At 43.1% G+C, this 24,357-nt stretch overlaps 1 protein-coding gene across 1 annotated transcript in view; it reads left to right on the forward strand.

Moving 5' to 3' along the window:
- The window catches only part of LOC121276200 (E3 ubiquitin-protein ligase HECW1-like), a 527,663-nt gene that overhangs the window by 363,784 nt on the left and 139,522 nt on the right, over positions 1-24,357 (forward strand). The window contains exons 16-18 of the mRNA XM_041184341.1: positions 5,554-5,659; positions 6,495-6,591; positions 18,878-18,961. Coding sequence (XP_041040275.1) covers positions 5,554-5,659; positions 6,495-6,591; positions 18,878-18,961 — 287 coding nt within the window. The remainder of the gene's footprint in view (positions 1-5,553; positions 5,660-6,494; positions 6,592-18,877; positions 18,962-24,357) is intronic.

Genomic DNA, 24,357 nt, shown 5'->3' on the forward strand with positions numbered 1-24,357 from the left:
TTCTGTATCCTCAACTCCTACAGGAAAATCAGACATATCAGTCCTGGGTTGAGTATCCTCAGCAGGAAACGCAGACCCTGTCACAATCACTGGTGGAACCAAATCTTAGTGATTTGTCTCTCTCTTCTTTAAATGGTCCACATGTTTACAAATGATCCAGCCTTCCATTTCCATGTGGTAAGATAGCGGTCCAATTACTGTAATTATTTCACCCAGTAACCACTTTGGTCCTACCCCAAAGTTTTTCACGTATATCGTCTCTCCCGCGGTAAATTTCCTCTCACAACTATGCCAGTTGTGAGTGGTTTACTGACTTCCCTGACTCCTTTCCACCTTCCCCTCTAAATTTGGCATTATTAAGCTCAACATCATCCTGAGACAACGTTTCAACCATAACTCCACAGGTGGACACCTGGTGTTGTATGAGGGGTAGTCCTGTAATGAAAAAGAAAGCGTGCTAGCTTGGTTGCCAAGGAATTCCCAGTTAGCTTTTTTCATGCCTATCTTGAACATTTGAACTGCCCTTTCAGCCAGTTCATTTGAGGAAGGGTGGTACGGTGCAGTTTTCATATGAGTGATACCATTGAGGCTAATAAACCGTTGAAACTCAGCACTTGTAAATGCCATGCCATTATTGGAAATAACTACTTCTGGTAGTCCGTGAATGGCAAAACTCTGACGTAGTTTCTCAATTGTAGCAGCCAACTTTGGTGACTTCACCTCATATATGTCCAACCATTTTGAATGGGCGTCGACAATGAGCAGAAACATTGTTCCCAGGAAAGGTCCAACACAGTCAATGTGTAACCGCACCCAGAGTCTACCTGGCCACTCCTATGGGTGTAATGGAGCTGTCACTGGCAACTTTTGCAGCTGCTGATATTGCACACAGTGCCTTACTAAACTCTCTATTTTGCCATCCATCCCTGGCCAGCGTAGATAGCTGCGTGATATGGTCTTCATTTGGGAAATTCCTGGATGGGCCCTGTGTAGTTCAATTAAAAGTGGCTCCCTCTCCGTTTGAGGAACTATCGCTTGTGTTCCCCACAATAAAATGCCATCTTGGCTGTTTATTTCATGTCTTCTGTTGAAGTATGGTTTCATTTCATCAGATACGGGCTCCTGTGACTGACCAGGTAGCACTTTTCTTGTACCAGAGATAGGACTGGGTCCCAACCTGTCCAGTCTCTGATCTGTCGAGCACGTTCCGGCGAGGAATCTAAGAAATTTAACAGTAAAACAAGTTCCTGTGGAACTGGGATGTGCTCATCATTTTCTTGCAAAGGTAAATGACTAAGGGCATCGCCGTTTGCAATTTGGTTGCCAGGCCTATGTGCGAAAGTGTATTTGTGTGCTGCCAGAAATAGAGTCCATCATTCTATTCTTGCTGAGGCTATGGGTGGTATAGCCTTGCCCTCACTAAACAATCCTAACAATGGTTTGTGGTCTGAAATGATTGTAAAATGGCAGCTGTGTACACACTGGTGAAATTTCTTAACACCAGAGATGATGGACAGGCCTCCTTTTTCTATCTGTGAGCATCCCTTTCCTGCTGTGGTGAATGTTCTTGAACCTACTGGCCGTTCTGTGCAGTCATCCATCCAATGAGAGAGCACTGCTGCCACTCCGTAGGGAGATGCGTCACATGTCAGCACCAATTCATTTGTCTGGTCATAATGCATTAATACGTTGGACGAGGCAACAATTGTTTCACCTTTATGAAAGCTTCTTTCTGGGGTGCTTTCCAAGACCAATGTTCTTTTTGAGTAGAGAATGCAGGGGAGCCAGCACTTAGACAAATTGGGTAAGAACCACCCATAATGGTTGATCATTCCTAAGAATGATTTGAGCTCAGAGGCATCGTTTGGCACCTGTGCCTCTCTTATGGCTCTCACTTTCTCTTCAACTGGATGGAGGCCCTGTGAATCTATCCGGTGACCCAAATAGATTACCTCCCTTGCTTGAAATGTGCACTTTCCTTTTTTTAAACACACTCCAGCTTGCAAGAAACGTTCTAAGACTTATTCTACGTTTGCTAAATGCTATTTTTCAGTGAATCCGGTCACCAATACGTTGTCTAAATAGACTACAACCTGGGGCAGTCCTTTCAGTAAGCTTTCCATTGTTTTCTGAAAGATGGCATTAGCGGAGGAGAAAGGTAATCATGTATATTGGTACAACCCTCTGTGGGTGTTAATTGTGACAAATTCTCTAGAGGCATTATTCAACTCTAGTTGTTGATAAGCATGACTCATGTCAAGTTTTGTATACGTTGTCCCTCCTGCCAGCTTGGCATGCAGGTCTTCCATTTTTGGAATGGGGTCCCTGTCTAGCTTAGCTTCTTTATTAACCATCACTTTGTAGTCTCCACAAGTTTGGACGCTCTGGTCGGGTTTAAGGATGGGGTCTATGGATGCTGCCCATTCTGAGAACTGAACAGGTTGTATAACGCCCAATTTCTCTAATCTGTTCAGTTCAATTTTGACTTTTTCTCGCAGGGCACATGGCATCGGTCTCGCCTTCATGAAGCAAGGGGTTGCTTCCAGATCCACATGAATCTTGGCCTGCAGGCCCTGGAATTTCCCCAGTTTGTCCTTGAAGATGGTGGGGTACTTTCTAAGTAGCTCTGGTAGCCCACCTGCTCTAAACTGGCAAATTTTATACCATTCTAACTTAATCGCCTTTAACCAATTTCATTCCAGGAGACTTGGCCCTTCACCTGCTACCACCATCAAGGGTAGTTTTGCTGATTGGCTTGCATAATGGACAGTTACTCTGCTTCAGCCTTTGACTTGAATATCCTCACCCATCTTCATTTTTAGCTTGGCATCTCTTTCTTCTAAACTTAATTGATGTTCACCATTATTCAAATATCTGAAGGTACGTTCCCCAATTACTGTAGTGGAAGCTCCCATGTCCACTTCCATTCTAACAGGTTTGCCATTTACTTTCACTGTGATGAGTATTGGTTCTGTATTTCCAACTTTCAGATTAGACGAGTAAGTGTCCGCATTTGTTGTTTCAGGCTCTTCTACATTGTAGATTTCATTGCGCTTCTTCTTTTGTTTACAAGCCTGCTTGAATATTTCCTTGCACTGTCTCCTTAAATGTCCATTTCTGTGACAATAATAGTATTCGTTTTTTTAAACTGCCAATCACTAAAAGACTGCTTGTTTCCACCTCTATTAAAATTTTTTTTTGATTTTGCTGCTAAGTTATTTTTCTTTATTCTTCGGCTAGCGGGGCTGTTTCCCACTTCTAGGCAGATTCCCACTTTTTCACACCTCTTTCGGCTAGGTTTTCCTGCCCAATGTGGAGGATGGCACCATTTTGCACACACTGTATTGCTTTTGAATCTTTTGCAGTGCTTTACATGGCCAGTGCTATCTCTAATGCTTTCTTGAAATCCAGATTCACTTCAGACAATAATGTTTTCTGAATAGTATCCTCTTTCACAACATACACTAAATGATCAGAGTCGTACCAAACTCACAATGTCCCATTAACTGCTTCAATTTTGCCACATAGCATGCAATTGTCTCACCCGGGGCTCTATTTTGCGAATTAAACCTGAGCCTCTGCATCATGACTGAGGGCTTTCATTGAAAGCGACTCTTTACGAGGTCCACCAATTCATCAAAATTCTGAGTCTGGGGCACTGGGTGCCATCAAACTTCAAATCAGACTGTAGGTTTTGCTGCCACAAGTACTCAAGAGGATTGCTCACCTCTTCTATTCCCCCGTAATCTTATTTGCTTGAAAAAAGGTGAGGTGTTCTCTGTATTCAGACCAATCATCTGTGGCAAGTTCAAAAGGATCAATTCTCCCAAATTGGGGCATTTTGAGAGGGGATGGTGTCTTCAATTCTAACGGAGCTTTCTACTTACAATCACTGGACTAGGTACAGTGCCGGTTTGTTTCTAACTTGATTTTTTCTCTTCAATCCTGTTTTATCCTCATCACCAGTTTGTTCTACTATGGTCAAGCTGTACTATTAATGATAGAGTTAAACGGCAGACACTTCTTGGGTGGAAACATGAAGTTTATTTACAATATACTTAGCAGCAAGTACACTTGTGCTTTCAAGTCCAACTTTATCTCGGCACTGACTGTGAGATAGCCCTTGCTACTCTCCTATTGGTTTCTACAGATCATGTGAACTTCCTTAACAAGCATTATTCTTAAAGGTACATTGCACACTAAATAAAACCATTATTACTACAGGTATATTCTTCTCTTTGCTGCTGTCATCAGGTCATCCACAACAAAGCAGGGATGGAGAGAGAAGTAGTCAGGGTAGGCTTCTGTTCTCAGGCTTTCCCCAACAAGACTTAAATGCAGAAACCACAGGTTCTGCCATGTGACTGCCTTTTTGTTTTTCAGCTTTTCATCAATTAAAGGGCTTTGCAGTTCAAAACAAACAACCCCTCCCAAGTCCCATATAGCTCAGGTGATTTCTTGGAACGGGTCTGCCTGTTGACAGTTCCAAGGTGAACTTATGACTCATTTAGAAAAAAACCCTCGGTAGCCTCCAAATGTCCAAATACTGGAATGTCCTTCCATATTTTAAAAATAAAAATCCAGTTTAAAGAGATATGACTGTAACAGGAGCAAGTTTGAGGGGCCATATGGTCTACTCCCATTTATTATGTTCTAATATTTTATCGTGAATAGGAATGTTCTGTCTCATGCTTCTTCTACAGATACCAGTAGGAATGTACTGTAAATTTTCGAAGTAAGCACAATGCCAGAGCAGAAATCTAAATGTGTTTATTTGCTTTGGGTCATGCTGAGACAAAACATTGCTTGGTTCCAAAGTCTCAAACAATATTGTACTTGATGGGAACTTTCTTCCTTCACTGAAAAAGGTAGCAGGAATGCATTAAACTAAATAAATCACATAAGGCTTGTACTTTAGATTGTTGGCACATATTCTTATTGAGAATGTAGATCTGGCTAGTTGCATTTCTACTTAGTAAGTAAAAAGAGTAACTGATACAGCCATTGGGCATGTGTTTTCAGTATTCACATTAGCACAGCCTGTGCATTTATACTTAGGGCGGGATTTTCCACACCCGCCTGCCACTGCCGGGATCTTCCAGTCCCGCCGTAAGTCAGTGGACTTCTGGCTGGGGTGCCGACCTCGCCCACGGCGGGTCCCACCTGTGACAGGGCCACAGAAAATCCCGGCCTTTATCTTTTTGGTGTGTTTGCTAGTAAAATGATAAAATGAAAAATACAGTGTGAAAGTGTGAAACACCTTGGGACAACTTACTACATAAATACAAGTTGTTTTGTGTCATTGTGAGTGTTTTACTTTCATTTTTACCAAATGCTAATAGATGAATCCTAAAGTGAATATATACATGTGAAGTACATTTTATCTCTATTGTGTCTAAAAGTGTTCCTTATTAAAATTAGCGCACGTGATTAAAAACTGTGACTCTGTAGCCATTTCTATTGGACAAACTATACTTGATCATAATTGAGTCACTAAAATCCAAAGTGTAGGCAAACCACTCAATTAAACACTTCCACACATTTCTGCTGTAGGCTTCTGATGTATCACGTGTCCGGGGATCCTCGCTGCTTGCCAGACCTACCAATACTCTGGTGGCCGCCATTCGCAGTCAGCACCATCAAGATGTAGTACCAGTGGGTAAGAAGTTGATGATTTTTAATTGCCGTTTAGGTGTAAAATGACTTTACAAGAAACACAACTGGAACCCCTAAAGTATGTTATGAAAGATTATTCTGATTTTAAAGGGGCTTTCCAAGCATACCTCTGGCCAAATATAACCATAGGTCCTATCACTTCAATTTCTGGATTCCACAGTGTCATTTGCAGATTGTGTTTTGTGCCATTTTAAAAAACAGTTTGGAGGTTATGATATACTTTTTAAAAACTTCAATTTAGGGGGGAACCAAAATAAATACTTTGGGGCAAGTGTTGGGTGAGTTGCCAGGGATTCTGGAAGTCTTGGCCCTTCCACCTCAAACTTACAGTTATGTTGGAACCTGCATTTCCCACTAGTTTTTGACAGATCAAAAAATCATAAGCATAACCTTCAATTGAACAAAAATTCTGCAAAAGGCAAATTGTCTCCTGGTGGTGCTGTGCAACGCTGACAAGCCACAGTACAGCTTCAATACCCAATCTACACATGTTAGTTAACTTCAGTCAGCGCAGCAGCAGGGCTGCCATTGAAAAGGTGAAAAGACATTCAGTGTTTGGGCTCTGATTGCTATCCAGTGAGCGCTGTGAACCTTGGTGAGAGCAGACCTGGCTGTGATACCCCTCCCCCATTAATGAGTCAACTGTCAACACTCACTGAGGCATACAAACGAATTGTGGGAGGCCTGTCAGTATTTGTGGAATTGTGCCGCATCAAGACCTTCTGGGAAAATAAACTGGGAAAAAAAGAGCAAATGCACCAACAGGCCTAGAAAAAGATTGAAATACTCATGTGTCATTTCTTTTTTCTCAATTACAGCATACAATGACAAGATTGTAGCTTTTCTCCGTCAGTCAAACATATTTGAAATGCTTCAAGAGCGCCAGCCCAGCCTTGGCAAGAATCACACGCTCAGGTAAATGCACACTTCATCAGCTGAGGTTCTCTTGCGGTATTTTTATATCACTATGTAGGACTGACATGTTTATCCCAGATTGACAAAATACAAGCAGCCAAAGTCCGCCCTGCAAGCCAAAAGATTGAATTTACCGCTTTGTGGAGGTAAGGATTTGGTTCTTCAGCTTTCCCTCTGATTATCCCTCTACTGCCTAAAGGTTATGGTCTCACACTTGCTACTGTAGAGGAAAGGGTTAACTCTAATGACAGCTACTGAGCATGTGCGTAAGGAGCTATATCACAGTGATGTCACTCACTGGGAAGAGATGAGCGTGAAGCATCTGAGAGAGTAGCGGCATCTCTGTCTTGGTCTTATTTAATCTTTGTAATTAGTTAGCATGTAAATAAATGTTTTTGACCAAAGACAATTGCCTCCAGCAAGATCTTTTCTAGAGTAAGAAGCCAGTGAATTCCGAGATAAACCCACAATCACAGAATTACTACTCCAGGACTTTAACTTGCCACTAAGTGTTGGTGGGCATTTTGGTCATGATGACCAATAGATCTGAGCATGCCCATACATAATTGCGTTGTTACTCCAAGACTCTGGATTGCTAGCCCAATAAGATGAGTGCTACCCTACTATGTATTCTTGTGGGCATTAATTCTTCAAACAGTCTTTGCTTTTCTTCATTTATAAGATTGAATTAAGCTGACCTTTAGGCTATCTTAGAAAACCTTTGGGGCATTGATCCTGACCAAAAGGTAAACCCCCAGTGCGATCGTGTGAGTGCAAAACCTATCAGCTTCATCATGCGGTTGTGTAAGATCAGTTCCATTTAACAAAACAAATTTTAAGCAAGAATGTACAGTAAAAATAACTGATGAATGGAAAACCAGTAATATTGATCTGATTAAAAATTATCTTAACCTTTGAATGTACTTTGCAGTTTTCTAAACACATGGGTTAAGTCATATTCTGCAACACCTGCAAAAATAATTTTCTGTGCAAATATATATTTGCCCCCCGTGGCTCAGTGAACTTAGACAGAAAGTGGCTGACCTTTACAGGCAGCAAGGTCACAGGTTTGCTTCCTAGCCTGTGTTTAGTTAGCTGATCTCAGCCAGGATGAGGTTAGAATGTTACAGTTAACCTCAGTGCCTGTTACAAAGAGGAAACATCAACCAGGGTTCCTTCTCCCAACATATTCAGCGACACCTACCGAAGGCTACATGTGTGGATGATGGCTGAATACAGAATCAGTCTCGACTGTGACACCCTCCTGCATTGAACAGCCTTATGGAAATTGAGCCACTGAACATACAAGAGTAGAGGCTACTTGGGCAAAATTCAAGCTAGGTCAATTGAACATTTCATAACTGAACTTGATAGACTTTTGTTAAATAAGGGTACTAAGAGATATGGAACTAAAACAGATAAGTGGAGGTAAGAATCATGTCAGTCATGGTTGAATTGAATAGTGGAGCAGACTAAACTTGATATTTTACAGAACACAAATAAATACTAATCTCCCAGCACCTTGTAAATGACAGAATGTACACCATCTGACTTGGTGTTCGCCACATTTGGGGAGGGAGGAGCTGATCTCAATTTTTTTTTTAAAGCAACCAAGCTGTAATTGCTGCTACAAAAGAGAATGATCTCAGGTTTTATCTGAATTGCTGCTTAAGTTTGGGGAGTTGTAAACCATTGAGTCAAAATGCACTAACTGTTGCAGAAACAAATCACTAGCAGGAAAAATGAAGAAAGACAACATATAAAATAGGAGCAGAAATAGGCCATTTGGCCCCTCGAACCTTCTCCACCATTCATTAAAATCATGACTGATCTATTTGTGTTTTGAAGTCCACATTCCTATCTACCCCCAATAACCTTTGATTCCCTTGCCTAACAAGAATCTATCTACCTCTGCCTTAAAAATATTCAATGACCCCACCTCCACCGCCTTTGGAGGCAGAGTTCCAAAGTCACACAACCCTCTGAGAGAGAAAAATTCTCCTCACCTCTTTCCTAAAAGGGCGACCCCTAATTTTAAAACAGCATCCCTAGTTCTGGACTCACTCACAAGAGAAACTACCTTTTTCACGTCCACCTTGGCAAGGCCGTTTAGGATCTTATGTACTTCAATCAAGTCACCCCTCACTCTTCTGAACTCCAGTGGAACCAAGCCCAGTCTATCTAACCTTTCCTCATAAGACAACTTGCTCATTCCAGGTATCAATCTAGTAAACCTCGTCTGAACCACCTCAACGCATTTACCTCCTTCCTTACACAACATTCGAGTTGTGATCTCACCAATGTCCTGAAGCATAACACCCTTGCTTCTATGTTCACTCCCTCTCATAATAATTACTTGCTGTACCTGCATACTAACTTTTTGTGACTCATGCACTAGAACACCTAGATCCCTCTACAGATCAGAATTCTGCAGCGATTCGCCATTTAAGTGATACTCTGCTTTTATATTCTTCCTGCCAAAGTGAACAGCTTCACATTTTCCCACATTATACTCCATCTGCCACATTTTTGCCCACTCACTCAACCTATCTATATCCGTCTGCAACCTCCTCACATCCGCTTCACAGTACTTCCTGAACCTATTCTTGTGTCATCTGCAAATTTAGTTAACATGCCTTCAGTCCCCTCATCTAATTCATTGATATGAATAGTAAAAAGTTGAGGCCCCAGCACAGACCCCTGCAGGACTCCACTCATCATATCCTGCCAATCATAAAAAGGCCCATTTATGCATACCCTCTGTTTTCTGGCAACCAGCCAATGTTCTATGCATACTAATATGTTACCCCCTGCACCAGGAGATTTTATTTTGCACAGTAACCTTTGATGTGGCACCTTATCAAATACCTTCTGTAAATCCAAGTACAATACCTCTACTGGCTTCCCTTTATCCACAGCGCATGTAATTCCTTCAAAAAACTCCAATAGATTGGTTGAATATGATTTCCCTTTCACAAAACCATGCTGACTCTTTCTGATTACCTTCAGTTTTCTAAGTGCACAGACAAAAACTCTTCAGGCCAGAATTTTTCGCTCAGCATGCGGGCATACGCCCAACCCACTCGAGTGTAAAATGATGCGCGGTGACATCGGGTGAGTGTCCCGACGTCATCACGCACTCGCGCAATATTTCACTAGGCAGCGCACCCGCTGACAATTAACAGGCCTGTTAAGACCATTAAAATAATAATTAAATGAAATTTGTTGCTGCCCATCCAAACTTATGGTTGGTGGGCAGGTGAATCGGCCAGGCAGACTTCGGATTTTTATGAAACCTCATCCAGGGGCAGGATGAGGTTTCTAACAGGGATTAAAAGTGAAATAAAAAATGTTGAAATCTCGTTTCTAGCATGTCCCTGCTCATGTGACAGAGTCACATGCGGGGATGTGTTTTTAACATTTTTAAATTCTTTATTTATGTTCTTTCAAATCTTCAGCTCCCCTGAGGAAGTTCTGTTCCTTCAGGGAGTTTCCAGTGCCTGCACCCGTGCGCATGCGCAGATGTCCACGCTCGCGGCCCTTTCACTCCCACCCCAACAGCGTTCAGCGTTGCAGCGCATGATTCAGCATTAATTGGCCAGCCAGCGTGAAATCAATGTCAGGGCCCGATCGCGGGTGGTAGCCAGTTACGCAACTGCTCCGAGGCCCGCCCACCCGACAAGGTAAAAATCCTGCCTTTATTGATCGATTCTACCACCTTCCCCACAACAGATGTCAAGCTAACTGGCCTATAGTTGCCTGTTTTCTTCCCCCTCCCTTCTTTAATAGCAGGGTTATATTTGCTACTTGCCAGTCTGATGGAACCTTTCCAGAATCTAGCAAATTTTAGAAAATTAGCACCACACCATCCATTGCCTCAATAGCCACCTCTTTTAAGACCCTAGGATGAAGTCCATCTGGATCCGGAGACTTGTCAGCCCGCAGCTCCATGAGTTTGCTCAGTACTGCTTCCCTAGTGATTGTAATTTCACCAGATTCCCTTCTCACTTCCACCTCCTGATTTACAGCTATTACTGGAATTTTTTTTTATTCTCTACAGTGAAGACAGAAGCAGAGGGCAGAATTTAGCCCTTGGCTGGTGGTCGGGCCTCACTGGTTCGGCAGTGGCCCGGTGGCCAAATCCTGCGGCCGAAACGGGACCCACCGCCATTTTGAGGGGCGGGCAAATTAAGGCCTGCCCAGCAGCCTGCCTGACAGGAAATGTCTCCGCGCTTCCTGTTCCAGGAGGGGAGGGAATCCCCAACTGTCAAAGTGCACACTGCTCCCTGAGGCAAAGTCCTGTCTCAGGGAGTTTAGTGAAAGGCAAGTAAAGTCAAAAAATAGACATTTTAAAATTATTAACATGTCCCCCTCATGTGACAATGTCACATGAGATGGGACATGTTGACAAAAAACTCATAAAATTTATTATATTTTTACAAAACGGTAATGAAACTTCATCCCGCCAGTGGATGAAGTTTCATTAATAATCTACAGGCAGCTGGGGCTCCTGGCCCGCCCGCCAGCCTTAAGGTTGGCTGGGCAGGGCACTTAACTATCTTAATGAGCCTGTCAATGGTCTTAATTGGCCATTGACAGGTTGGCAGATGGACAGCTGATTTCGCTGTCCGCCCGCCTTCCTTAAGATTTAAATGGCCTGGGATGACATCGGGGATTCCTCCCAACATCATCCCGCGTCATTTTCCCCTCGGGGAGCGGGCCCCACCCCCAAATCACCAAGGAGAAAATCCTGGCCAGAGTATTTGTTCATTTCATCTGCCATTTCCTTATTGCTTACTATTAACTCCCCGTTGTCAGTCTCTAGAGGACCAACACTCAATTTACTTACACTTTCCCTTTTTAAATACCTGTATAAACTCTTGCAACCTGCTTCTACATTTCTAACTAACTTCCTCTCATACATTAATTTCTTATCTTTGATCAACCTTTTAGTCATTCTCTGTCATTCTTTGTATTCTGACTAATCATTTGACCTGCCACTCATATGCTTTTTCCTTAAATTTGATGCTTTCCTTAACTTCTTTACTTAACCATGGATGGTGGGTCCTCCTTTTAGAATTTTTCTTTATCTTAGGAATATACTTATTCTGAGTATTCTGAAATATCCCCTCAAATGTCTGCCACTGCTTCTCTATTGATCCATCCCTTAGCATAGTATCCCAGTTCACTTTAGCTAGCTCAGCTTTCATGCCCACATAGATGCCCTTATTTAAGTTTAAGGTACTCACCTTAGACCCACTCTTCTTCCTTTCAAACTGGATGTAAAATTCAATCATATTGTGGTCACTGCTACCTAGGGATGCCTTTACTCTGAGGTCATTAATTATCCTGTCACATTACACAATGCCAAGTCTAATATAACCTGCTCTCTGGTTGGTTCCAGAATGTGCTGCTCTAAGAAACCATCTTCAAAGCATTCTGTGAACTCCTCATCCAGGCTACTACTGCCATTCTGATTTTTCAAGTTTATACGTAGATTAAAATCACCCATAATTATTTCTGTCCCTTTATCACAAGCAACCAATATTTCTTCTTGTATACTTTGCCTTAAATTGTGGTTACTGTTAGGAGGCCTGTAGACCACTCCCACCAGTGACCTCTTTCCCCTACTATTCCTCATCTTCACCCAAACCAATTCTACATCCTGATTTCCTGAACCAAGGTCATCTCTAACTATTGCACGAATGCCATCCTTGATCAACAGTGCTACCCCTCCACTTTTGCCTGGCTTCCTATTCTTTTTGAATTTCATACACTCCTCAATATTCAGGACCCAATCTTTGTCATCTTGCAGCCATGTCTCCATGTAATGGCTATCAGATCATACTTATTTACTTCAATGTGCATTGCCAATTCATTTACTGTGTTATGAATGCCAAACGCATTCAGATACAGAGCCTTTAGTTTTGCCTTTCTGTTATCTTTGTAACATCTAGTCTTGACTATTGGTATATTCTTAGGTTTTATCTCTCTACCTCTTCCTGCTATTCTATGACCCTCATTTCGTATTAGGGACCCTGCCTTGAATCTACCTCTTGATTTTCCCCATCTACCCAAGCTTGATCCCTCACCCCACACCGCCGCCCCCCCCCAACCCCACCCCACTTGTTTAGTTTAAGGCCCTCTCTATGTCCCTAGTTATGTGATTCGCAAGAACACTCATCCCATGGTTTAGGTGTAGACCGTCCCAACAGTACAGCCCTCACTTTCCCCAGTATTGGTGCCAGTGCCCCACAAACTGGAACACACTTCTCCCACAGCAGTCTTTGAACCGTGCATTCATCTCTCTAATCTTATTTTCCCTGTGCCAATTTGCACTTGGATCAGGTAATAATCCAGAGATTATTACCTTTGAGGTTCTGCTTCTTAACTTGGTACCTAGCTTCTCATGCTGACTATGCAGAAATGCCTTCCTTGTCCTGCCTATGTCATTGTACCTACATGGACCACGACAACTGGATCCTCCCTCTCCCACTGCATGTTCCTCTCCAGCCCTGAGCAGATGTCCCAAGCCCTGGCACCAGGCAGGCAACGCAGCTTTCTGGACACTCGCTCTTTGCTGCAGAGAGTGTCAATCCCCTCACTATACTATCCCCTACTACCACTACATTCCTTTTTGTTCCCCGGCTTGAATGGCTTCCTGTACCATAGTGCCATGGCCAGTCAGCTCATCCACCTCGCAGACCTTGCTTTCGTCCACACAGGTTGTAAGCACCTCAAACCTGTTTGACAATTATAAAGTCTGAGCCTCCTCCACTAATGTCTGCTCGGACCCATGACCCGTCTCACTCACTGTCACATCCTCCTGTCCCTTATTGCAGAGCAAAACAGATAACCCCATTCTAAGAGATGTGACCGTCTTCTGGAACAAAGTGTTCAGATGTTTCTCCCCCTTCCTTTTGTTGTGCAGTGTCTGCAGTTTGGCTTCTAGCTCAATAATCCTGATCAGGAATTCCTCTAGCTGCTTACACTTTCTGCAGACGTGTTTGTCATAAGTCACCTTGACGTCCTAAATTCCATGCAATCCACAGCTGCAACTTAACACATGTCTGTTCATTGTTACCCATGTTATTTAGTTAACTTACTTACTCACTTTGTTAACTTAGTTAACTTACTTAACCAAGTATACCACACCTCTTTCCCCCGTGCACCAATTCCCACATGAACCTAATTCACTACTCACTCAGTCTCCATCTCAGAGTAGTCGACTGTCTCCCCGTCTGCCCCTTACAGATCCAAATGCTCTGAATAAAAGGAATGCTTTTAAAAAGAGGTCTTTGACTAAGCTGGGAAAGGATGATTTATCTGGTATTTCATGACCAGAAAGGAACCTGTGTCTCATTGGATTTTTTTTGTTCTCAAATTGCTGCTGTTTTAATGCACTGACTGACAGTAATATCTAGCAACACCGTTGCACTGATTATCTCCAGACTTTATGAAACACTGCCTGAATCCACATCCACATGTTGTATTCATTTTATAGAGCACTCTCAAGAGATGCATTATATCTGTTCCTGCCATCACAGGGTCATGTTCCTGCCATTTGTTTTCAGTTTGAAATGCACAAAAGGCCCAGAAGTCTGCTGCTCTGAATTTGTTTGAAGCATCATTTTGTGGTTACTCTTCATTGGTTGAAGCTTTTGACTGGAGAATTAACAAAGCTGATTTCTGCACCCCTCCCTCCTCCCCCCATCAAACTGACTGAAGGCTGCTCTGTGTGAGTCGCAGATCAGCGATCACCTTTGGCACATGGCTCCTCCAGCAGCACAATGTATGGAAAACACGCTGATTTCAATCATTCTGTCAATTAGAGCAGGATGGTCTTTGCCCTCCTGGGTGGCTGCTTGGCACTTGTGAATGCAAGACATGTGGAATGCACGGGAGGTAAAATTATCTTTCCAGCTTTAAATATGATCAGTTTTCTTTATTTAAAAAAAATTCATGTTGCGTCCTGATCGGTTATGATAATCGCTTCCTCTGACGAAACATTACGAGAGCCATGAGGCAGAAACTACATTTTAAATTAGAGAAATAAACCCTATGTTCTATTTCATAATTCACACAATGGCTCAGAAAGTTAATATCTCACTAGTTCTGATACTAAATAGCACAGGCTAGAGAGGACCCAGGTGCAATCACTGGATTGTAATACTGTTCAGTGCAACTAGGATGGACTCAGCTCCAATCCCTGGACTGTGAAACTGAGTGGTATGAGCTAGGAAGGACCTTGATGCTGAGTAAACCTAATCAACCAGAAATGCTAGCTACAGTTAGCCTCACTATGCTGGCTAAGAAGCAAAAAAATGAAGGAACTCTTTATTCCCACCCCATCAGTCCTGTGGGAAAGGGTCTGTCTGTATGGGTCTTCTTTAAGGACAGGATCGACTCAGGTGGTATGGACGCCAAGGTTGAAAAAACATTCAGCACTAGGATGAAGTATAGGCACTTGGGAGATGTCCAGAGGAATGGGTTGCAGCTGTGAATCTGTACTCCAGCATGGGTCAACATCTTCAATAAGAGGGGGGCATTTTTTTTTTTTACTTTAATGAAAAAGCCGTATAGAGTAAAATATAAAATAATGAACATAGCTTTCTCGTGACCATAGAGTTTAGCAAAAAATATGATGTTAAAATGGCGGCTAGAGCCAGTAGCAAACAAAGGTTTAATACATTTGTATGACATTCCTCTGTCCACAATTGTAACAGAAGTGTTAAAACATTTATAAATCTTGTGATTCCTTTGTTAGACTTATTCCATCTGTCAGACTAATAAATAGAAAAATGTTGTATCAACACATTAAACATTCATCATTATTATCATCAATGGTAATTTATATAGACCCAAATTTCCTAATTCAACATTGTGTATTTATATCTTTCTTTAATTCATTCATGGGAACTGCGTCGCTGACTAGGCCAGGCTTTATTGCCCATCCCTAATTGCTCTTGAGAAGGTGGTGGTGAGCTGCTGCCTTAAACCGCTGCAGTCCATGTGGTGTGGGTACACCCAAAGTGCTGTTAGAGAGAGAGTTCCAGGATTTTGACCCAGCGACAGTGGGTCAATATATATTTCCAAATCAGGATGGTGAGTGGTTTGGAGGGGAACTTCCAGGTGGTGGTGTTCCCGTGTGTCTGCTGCCCTTGTCCTTCTAGATGGTAGCTGTCGTTTGGAAGATGCTGTCTAAGGAGGTTTGGTGAGTTCCTGCCTTGCAGCTTGTAGATGATACTCACTGCTGCCACTGTGTGTCAGTGGTGAAGAGAGTGAATGTGTGTGGATGGGGTGCCACCAAAGCGGGCTGCTTTGTCCTGGATGGTGTTGAACTTCTTGAGTGTTGTGGGAGGTGCACTCATCCAGGCAAATGGAGAACATACCATCCCACTCCTGACTTGTGCCTTATAGACGGCAGATAGGCTTTGGGGAGTCAGGAGATGAGTTACTCACCGCAGTATTCCAAGCCTCTAACCTGCTTTTATGGCCACAGTATTTATATGGCTAGCCCAATTCAGTTTCTGGTCAATGATAACCCCCAGGATGATGATAGTGGGGTATTCAGTGGTGGTAATGCCTTGAAAATCCAGCGGCAATGGTTAGATTCTCTCTTGTTGGAGATGGTTGTTGCCTGGCACTTGTGTGGTATGAATGTTATTTGCCACTTATCAGACGAAGTCTGGTTATTGTCCAGGTTTTGCTGCATTTGGACATGGACTGCTTCAGTACCTGAGGATTCGTGAATAGTGCTGAACATTGTGCAATCATCAGCGAACGTCCCCATTTCTGACCTTATGATGGAAGGAAGGTCATAGATGAAGTAGCTGAAGATGGTTGGGCTTAGGATGTCACTCTCGCCTCAGGAGTTGCTCCTTTGTCCATGTTTGAACCAAGGCTCTAATGATGTCAGGAGCAGAGTGATCCTGGGGAACCCAAACTGAACATCAGTGAACAGGTCATTTCTAAGAAAGTGCCACTTGATAGCACTCTTGATAACCCTCCCATCACTTTACTGATGATCGAGAATAAACTGATGGGGCTGTAATTGGCCAGGTTGAATGTGTCCTGCTTTTTGTGCACAGGACATACCTGGGCAATTTCCACATTGCCAGGTAGATGCCAGTGTTGTAGCTGTACTGGAACAACTTGGTTAGTGGCACGGCAGGTTCTGGAGCACAAGTCTTCATTACTATTGCCGGAATATTGTCAGGGCCCATGCCTTCGCACAATCCTGTGTCTTCAGCCATTTCTTGATGTCACATGGAGTGAATCACATTGGCTGGAGACTGGCATCTGTGATGCTGGGGAGCTCCGGAGGAGGCCAAGGTGAATCAAGCACTCAGCACTTCCAACTGAAGATTGTTGCAAATGCTTTAGCCTTATCTTTTGCACTGATGTGCTGGGCTCCCCCATCATTGAGGATGGGGATATATGTAGAGTCCCCTCCTCCAGTGAGTTGTTTAATTGTCCACCACAATTCACGACTGGATGTGACAGGACTGTAGAACTTAGATCTGATCCATTGGTTGTGGAATCACTTAGATCTGTCTATCACTCGCTGCTTATGCTGCTTGGCACGCAAGTAATCCTGAGTTGTAGCTTCACCAGGTTGACACCTCATTTTTAGGAATGCCTGGTGCTACCCCTGGCATGCCCTCCTGCACTCTTCATTGAACCAGGGTTGTTTCCCTGATTTAGTGGTAATGGTAGAATGGGGGATATGCTGGGCCTGGTTACAGATTGTGGTTGAGTACAATTCTGGTGCTGCTGTTGATGGCCCACAGCGCCTCATGGGTGCCCAGTCTTGAGTTGCTAGATCTGTTCAAAATTGATCCTTTTGGCACAGTGGTATTGTCACACAAAATGATTCAGGGTGTCCTCAATGTGAAGATGGGACTTCGTCTCCACAAGGAATGTGCAGTGGTCACTCTTACGAATGCTGTCAGATATATCTGCGGCAGGCAGCTTAGTGAGGGTGAGGTCAAGAATGTTTTTCTCTCTTGTTGGTTCCTTCACCTCCTGCCACAGGCCCAGTCTATCAGCTATGTCCTTTAGCACTCAGCCAGCTCGGTCAGTAGTGGTGCTACCAAGACACTCTTGGTGATGGGCATTGAAGTCCCCCACCCAGAGTACATCTGCATCTTTGCCACCCTTGCTTCCTCCAAATAGTGTTCAACATGGAAGGGCACTGATTCATCAGCTGAGGGGGTGGGGGGCCAGTACGTGGAAATCAGCAGGAGATTTCCTTGCCCATGTTTGACCTAATGCCGTGAGACTTCATGGGGTCCAGAGTCGATGTTGAGGATTCTCAGGGCAACTCCCTCCTGACTGCATACCACTGTGCCGCCATCTCTGCTGGGTCTGTCCTACTGGAGGGACATACCAAGGGCCGGTGGTGTTTGGGACATTGTCAGTTACGATTCCATGAGTATGTCTAGTCTGTGTTCAGCTCTCCCAATTTTGGCACAAGCCCCCAGATGTTAGTAAGGAGGACTTTGCAGTGTCGACAGGACTGAGTTTGCCGTTGTTGTTTCTGGTGCCTAAGTTGATGCCGAGTGGTCCACTCAGTTTATACACTTTGTAGCTGTTTTGATACAACTGAGTGGCTTGCTAAGTCATTTCAGAGAGCATTTAAAAGTCAACCACATTGCTCTGCATCCAGACCCAGGAGTCACATGTAGGGACAGCGGATTTCCTTCCTTAAAGAATAATAGTGAGCCAGATCGGTTTTTATAACAATCGGCAACGGTTTCAGCTATCATTAGTCTTTTCATTACAGATTTTTATTGAATTCAAATTTCACCATCTGCCATGGTAGGGATTGAACCCAGGTCCCCAGAGTATTACCCTGGGTCTCTGGAATACTAGCCCAGTGACAATAACAATGCACCACCACCTTCCCCTATACATTTACACATGCACTTAGACCATGAGAAGAAAATGCAAAACTTGGACAATTCCGCACCATGGGGAAAAGATGGGCATTTTTCTGACTTTGTATATGCCTGAGTTTCTGATATACGCTATAAAATTTCCAGTATCTGCTACTTATGAGTGAAGGTCCTCACCAGTAGCTCAAAGTTGGTGAATTAGCTCTAATGTGCAGTGCAGTTAAGGAAAAATAGTTTTCTTTTACTGGATCAGAAAGGTTGAAGTCTCATCAGTGAAATATATCTGAATGGATCGAGGCCAAATTTGCTTTCCTCATTATGTTTTATAAACACTAAGTTATTGAGTTCCTTTACAATTTTTATATTTCTATATTGTTTGATTTCAGGGAGAAAATCCATTATATTCGGACAGAAGGAACACTTGGGCTTGAAAAACTATCATGTGATGCAGATTTGGTTATTTTGTTGAGGTAAAGCATTTTTTTTAGATCTATTTATTTTCTCTGGGTTTTTTTATTGTTTGAGCAGACCTTTATAGGGAAGTGACACCATTATGTGAGTACACTATGTACAGGAGTTACCTGAGGAAAATGGGTGCAGTAAAATTGTTAAGCAGCTATTTTTTTTTGCAAGCAGGTAATCATACAAAATAGCAATTTTCATCAAAACTCACTTGCTTTGCATAACTTCAACCCCTTCCTTGAAAAGAAGCTACAAAAAGTGATCAAGTAAACCACACCATTTAATTTAATATTTCTTGCTCATCCTGCCGGTTCTCACAGGCCCTTAGCTTAAGACGACTGCATTTTCCCTTGTTAGGCCAAGCCTCCTTTGCAGTCCTAACTGGGCTGCTAATGTTAAATGTACACCCTTTTTCTTTTTCTACGTATCCCAGGAATTAGGAAGGCTAACTTCTTCTCCATTTAATTATTCACCAGTAGGACCAGAAACCCAAACTAACTACCTTTCTCCTGAATATATAACCTCAGCAGACAACCTCACTGGGTACCTAGGGATACCTTTTCAAGTGGATAGCCCACTTATAGTCAAATTATGGCCTCTGGACATCTGGAATCCAGTCAGAATAATTGGCTAATTAACACATGAGTATCCTTCAATATCCCAACAGCTGTACAGAGAATTATAAACATGTGTGAACTCACGTAATTTTAGATCAGAAATTTAAACATGAATCATTTCTAAATCTTTCTTTCGTCAAGCAGCCATAAAAAAACCAAAACCTGACAGTGAATAATCTTCTCTTCTGTTACCACACCCAGAACACAGTCACAGTTAAAGAAATGGCGAAGGCTAATTACGAAGTCATAGAATGATGTAGTTCAGAAACAGGACCAGCAGTCTTTCAAATTTGCAGCAGTCTTTTTCTCTACAGGAGCTGTTGTCGTGTTTGATCCCCATTGCTATTTGTGAGAGCTTGCTATGTGCAAATTGGTTGCTACATTTTCTACATGACAGCACTGACTTTACTTAAAAAGAATGTCATTGACCATTATCCTGAGGTGGCAAATAAATGCAAGTCTTTCTTCTTACTCTTTTCATGGCCCAATTTTTTAAGCAACTTCTAAAAAATGTCTCCACTCTGAAAAGCCATCCGATAGAAAGAAGGGATTAATTAGAAATTCACAACAAATCACATGACAAAACTACTGTTTCTGTTAGCAGGAGTGCCCTATATTGACCTGCAGCTCCCACTCTCACTGCTCTACATTTTTTAAATTCATTCATGGAATGCTAGGCCAGCATTTATTGCCCATCTTTAGTTGCCCTTGAGAAGATGGTGGTGAGCTGCCTTCTTGAACTGCTGCAGTTCCTGTGGTATAGATACACCCACAGTGCTGTTAGGAAGGGAGTTCCAGGATTTTGACCCAGCAACAGTGAAGGAACAGCGATATATTTCTAAGTCAGGATGGTGAGTGACTTGGAGGGGAACTTCCAGGTGGTGGTGTTCTTATATGTCTGCTGCACTTGTCCTTCTAGATGGTAGTGGTGGTGGGTTTGGAAGGTGCTGTCTAAGGAGCCTTGGTGAATTCCTGCAGTGCATTTTGTAATGGTACACATTTCTGCTACTGTGCATCAGTGGTGGAGGGAGTGAATGTTGGTGGATGTGTGCCAGTTAAGTGGGCTGCTTTGTCCTGGATGGTGTCAAGCTTCTTGAGTGTTGCGGGAGCTGCACTCAGTCAGGCAAGTGGGGAGTATTCCATCACACTCCTGACTTGTGCCTTGTAGATGGTGGATAGGCTTTGGGGAGTCAGGAGGTGGGTTACTCGTCACATAATTCCTAATCTCTGACCTGCTCTTGTAACCACAGTATTTATATGGCTAGTCCAGTTCAGTTTCTGGTCAATGCTAACCCACAGGATGTTGATAGTGGGGGATTCAGTGATGGTAATGCCATTGAACATCAAGGGGCGATGGTTAGATTCTTTCTTGTTGGAGATGGTCATTGCCTGACACTGGTGTGGTGCGAATATTACTTGCCACTTGTCAGCCCAAGCCTGGATATTATCCAGGTCTTGCTGCATTTGGACATGGACTATTTCAGTATCTGAGAAGTTGCGGATGGTGCTGAACATTGTGCAATCATCAGCGAATGTCCAAACTTCTGACCTTATGATGGAAGGAAGGTCGTTGATGAAGCAGCTGAAGATGGTTGGGTTGAGGACACTACCCTGAGCAACTCCTGCGGCAATGCCCTGAAGCTGAGATGACTGACCTCCAACAACTACAACCATCTTCCTTTGTGCTAAGTATGACTCCAACCAATGAAGAGTTTTCCCCCAATTCCCATTGACACCAGTTTTGCCAGAGCGCCTTGATGCCACTCTCAGTCAAATGCGGCCTTGATGTCAAGGGCAGTCACTCTCACCTCACCTCCGGAGTTCAGCTCTTTTTACCATATTTGAACCAAAGCTGTAATGAGGCCTGGAGCTGAGTGGCCCTGGCAGTACTCAAACTGGCCGTCAGTGAGCAGGTTATTACTAAGCAAGTGCCACTTGATAGCACTCTTGATGACCCTTTCATTACTTTACTGATGATCAAGAGTAGACTGATGGGGCGGTAATTGGCCGGGTTGGATTTGTCCTGCTTTTTGTGCACAGAACATACCTGGGCAATTTTCAACATATTCAGGTAGATGCCAGTGTTGTAGGTGTACTGGAACAGCTTTCCTAGCGGCACGGCAAGTTCTGGAACACAAGTCTTCCGTACCATTGCCGGAATATTGTCAGGGCCCATAGCCTTTGCAGTATCCAGTGCATTCAGCCATTTCTTGATGTTATGTGGAGTGAATCGAATAGGCTGATCACTAGCATCTGTGATGCTGGGACCTCTGGAGGATGCCGAGATGGATCATCCACTCGGCACTTCTGGCCAAGGATTGTAGCAAATGCTTCAGCCTTATTCTTTACACGGATGTGCTGGGCTCCTCCATCATTGAGGATGTGGTATTTGTGGAGCCTCCTCCACCAGTGAGTTGTTTAATTGTCCACCACCATTCACGACTGGATGTGGCAGGACTACAGACCTTAAATCTGATCTGTTGGTTGTGGAATCGCTTAACCCTGTCTATCACTTGTTGCTTATGCTGTTTGGCATGCAAGTAGTCCTGTGTTATAGCTTCATCAGGTTGACACCACAGTTTTAGGTATGCCTGATGCTGCTCCTGACATGCCCTCCTGCACTCTTCATTGAATCATGTGTTGATCCCCTGACTTGATGGTAATGGTAGAGTGGGGGATATGACAGGCCATGAGGTTACAGGTTGTGTCTGAGTACAATTCTGCTGCTGCTGATGGCCCACAGTGCCTCATTGATGCCAAGTCTTGAGTTGCTAGATCTGTTTGAAATCTATCCCAATTAGCACAGTGGTAGTGCCACACAACACGATGGAGGGTATCCTCAATGTGAAGACGAGACTTCATCTCCACAATGACTCCCACCGATACTGTCATGGACAGATGCATCTGTAGCTGGCAGGTTGGTGAGGATGAGGTCAAGTATGTTTTTCTCTCTTGTTGGTTCCCTCACCACCTGCCACAGACCCAGTCTAGCAGCTATGTCCTTTAGGACTCAGTCAGCTCAGTCAGCACTGGTGCTACTGAGCCACACTTGATGATGGACATTGAAATCCGCAACCTAGAGTACATTGTGCGCCCTTGCCACCCTCAGTGCTTCCCCTAAGTGGTGTACAAAATGGAGGAGCACTGATTCATCAGCCAAGGTGGATGATACATGGTAAACAGCAGGAGGTTTCCTTGCCCATATTTGACCTGATGCCGAGAGACTTCATGGGCATCATGATGTTGAGTCCTCCCAGGGCAACTCCCTCCTGACAGTATAACACTGTGCCACCACCTTGACTGGACCTGTCCTGCCGTTGGGACAGGACATACCCAGGGATGGTGATGGTGGTGTCTGGCACATTATCTGTAAGGTATGATTCCATGAGGATGACTATGTCAGGCTGTTCCTTGACTAGTCTGTAAGACAGCTCTCCCAATTTTGGCACTAGCCCCCAGATGTTAGTAAGGAGGACTTTGCAGGGTCGACAGGGCTGCGATTGCGATTGTCGTTGTCGTTTCCAGTGCCTAGGTCAATGCCAGGTGGTCCGTCCGGTTTCATTCCTTTTTTGTGACTTTGTTACAACTGAGTACTTGCTTGCTAGGCCATTTCAGAGGACATTTAAGAGTGAACCACATTTCTGTTGGTCTGGAGTCACATGTAGGCCAGACCAGGTAAGGACGATAGATTTTCTTCTCTAAAGGGAATTAGTGAACCAGATGGGTTTTTACAGCAATCGACAATGATTTCATGGTGGTCATTGTTAGACTTTTGTTTCTAGGTTTTTATTAAATTCAAATTTCACCATGTGCCAAAGCAGGATTCAAACCCAGGTCCCCAGAGCATTACCCTGGGTCTCTGGATTACTAGCAACAAAACCATTACACCATCACCTCAGCCAATCCAGCCTCAGGAATTAAAATGGTTGCCTTTATAAAGCACTTTTAATGTATAAAAACATGTTCCAAGGTGCTTCACATGAGGCCATAAGGATGATCAAATAGATTAACTTTTTAGAAGCAATTTAAAGAAGGAGAGAGGAATAGAGAGATAGAGAGGTTTATGAAAGTAATTCCAGGGCTTAGGGCCTAGACAGGCACAACCACCAGTGTTAGAGTGATGAAAATTAGGGATACAAAAGAGTTCAGAATTATTAATTAATCCCATAAGGTAATTGTTAATTACTGTTTCCTACAACATAATGATAACTACATTTCAAAAGTACATAATTGGCATTAAAGCACTTTATAACATCCTGAAAGTGTAAAAGGCACTGCATAAATGCAGGTCTTTCTATGGAACAGCTGTAGGGGTAAGGACAGAGAAATGTTTTTTTCATGATCAGAGAGGCCTTTAAAATGGCTAGAATGTTAATAAAGGGGGAGGTGGGGGGCGAAAAGCTAAATTAGTGTGTACTTCCCTAAAGATGTTACTTCCTTATTGAATGGGTGAAAGGCAATTCTAGAGCTTACATTTAGTAATGCCCATGCTTTTACTGTCATAATTTCATTCTGAAGTGTTTTAATATGTTGTATAATAGCATTACGGTCTCAGTGGATTCAGTGTCTGCAGCTACAATGAAATGAGATGCAATAAGAAAATGCACCAAAACAATAAATTACTTTTGAGGAATTTAAAATGATAGCGTTTTAAAGACAATACTCCCTTCCCTAAGGCAGACCGTTAAACGATGGACAAAGATTAATTAGATTATGTTATCTAAGTAACAGTTAATTATCATTTTTAAGTTTTGCATACTGTAATAAGTATTACGAGTAAAATGTTG

Source organism: Carcharodon carcharias, chromosome 3 (assembly GCF_017639515.1).
Source record: "Carcharodon carcharias isolate sCarCar2 chromosome 3, sCarCar2.pri, whole genome shotgun sequence".
Classification (NCBI taxonomy): Eukaryota; Metazoa; Chordata; class Chondrichthyes; order Lamniformes; family Lamnidae; genus Carcharodon; species Carcharodon carcharias.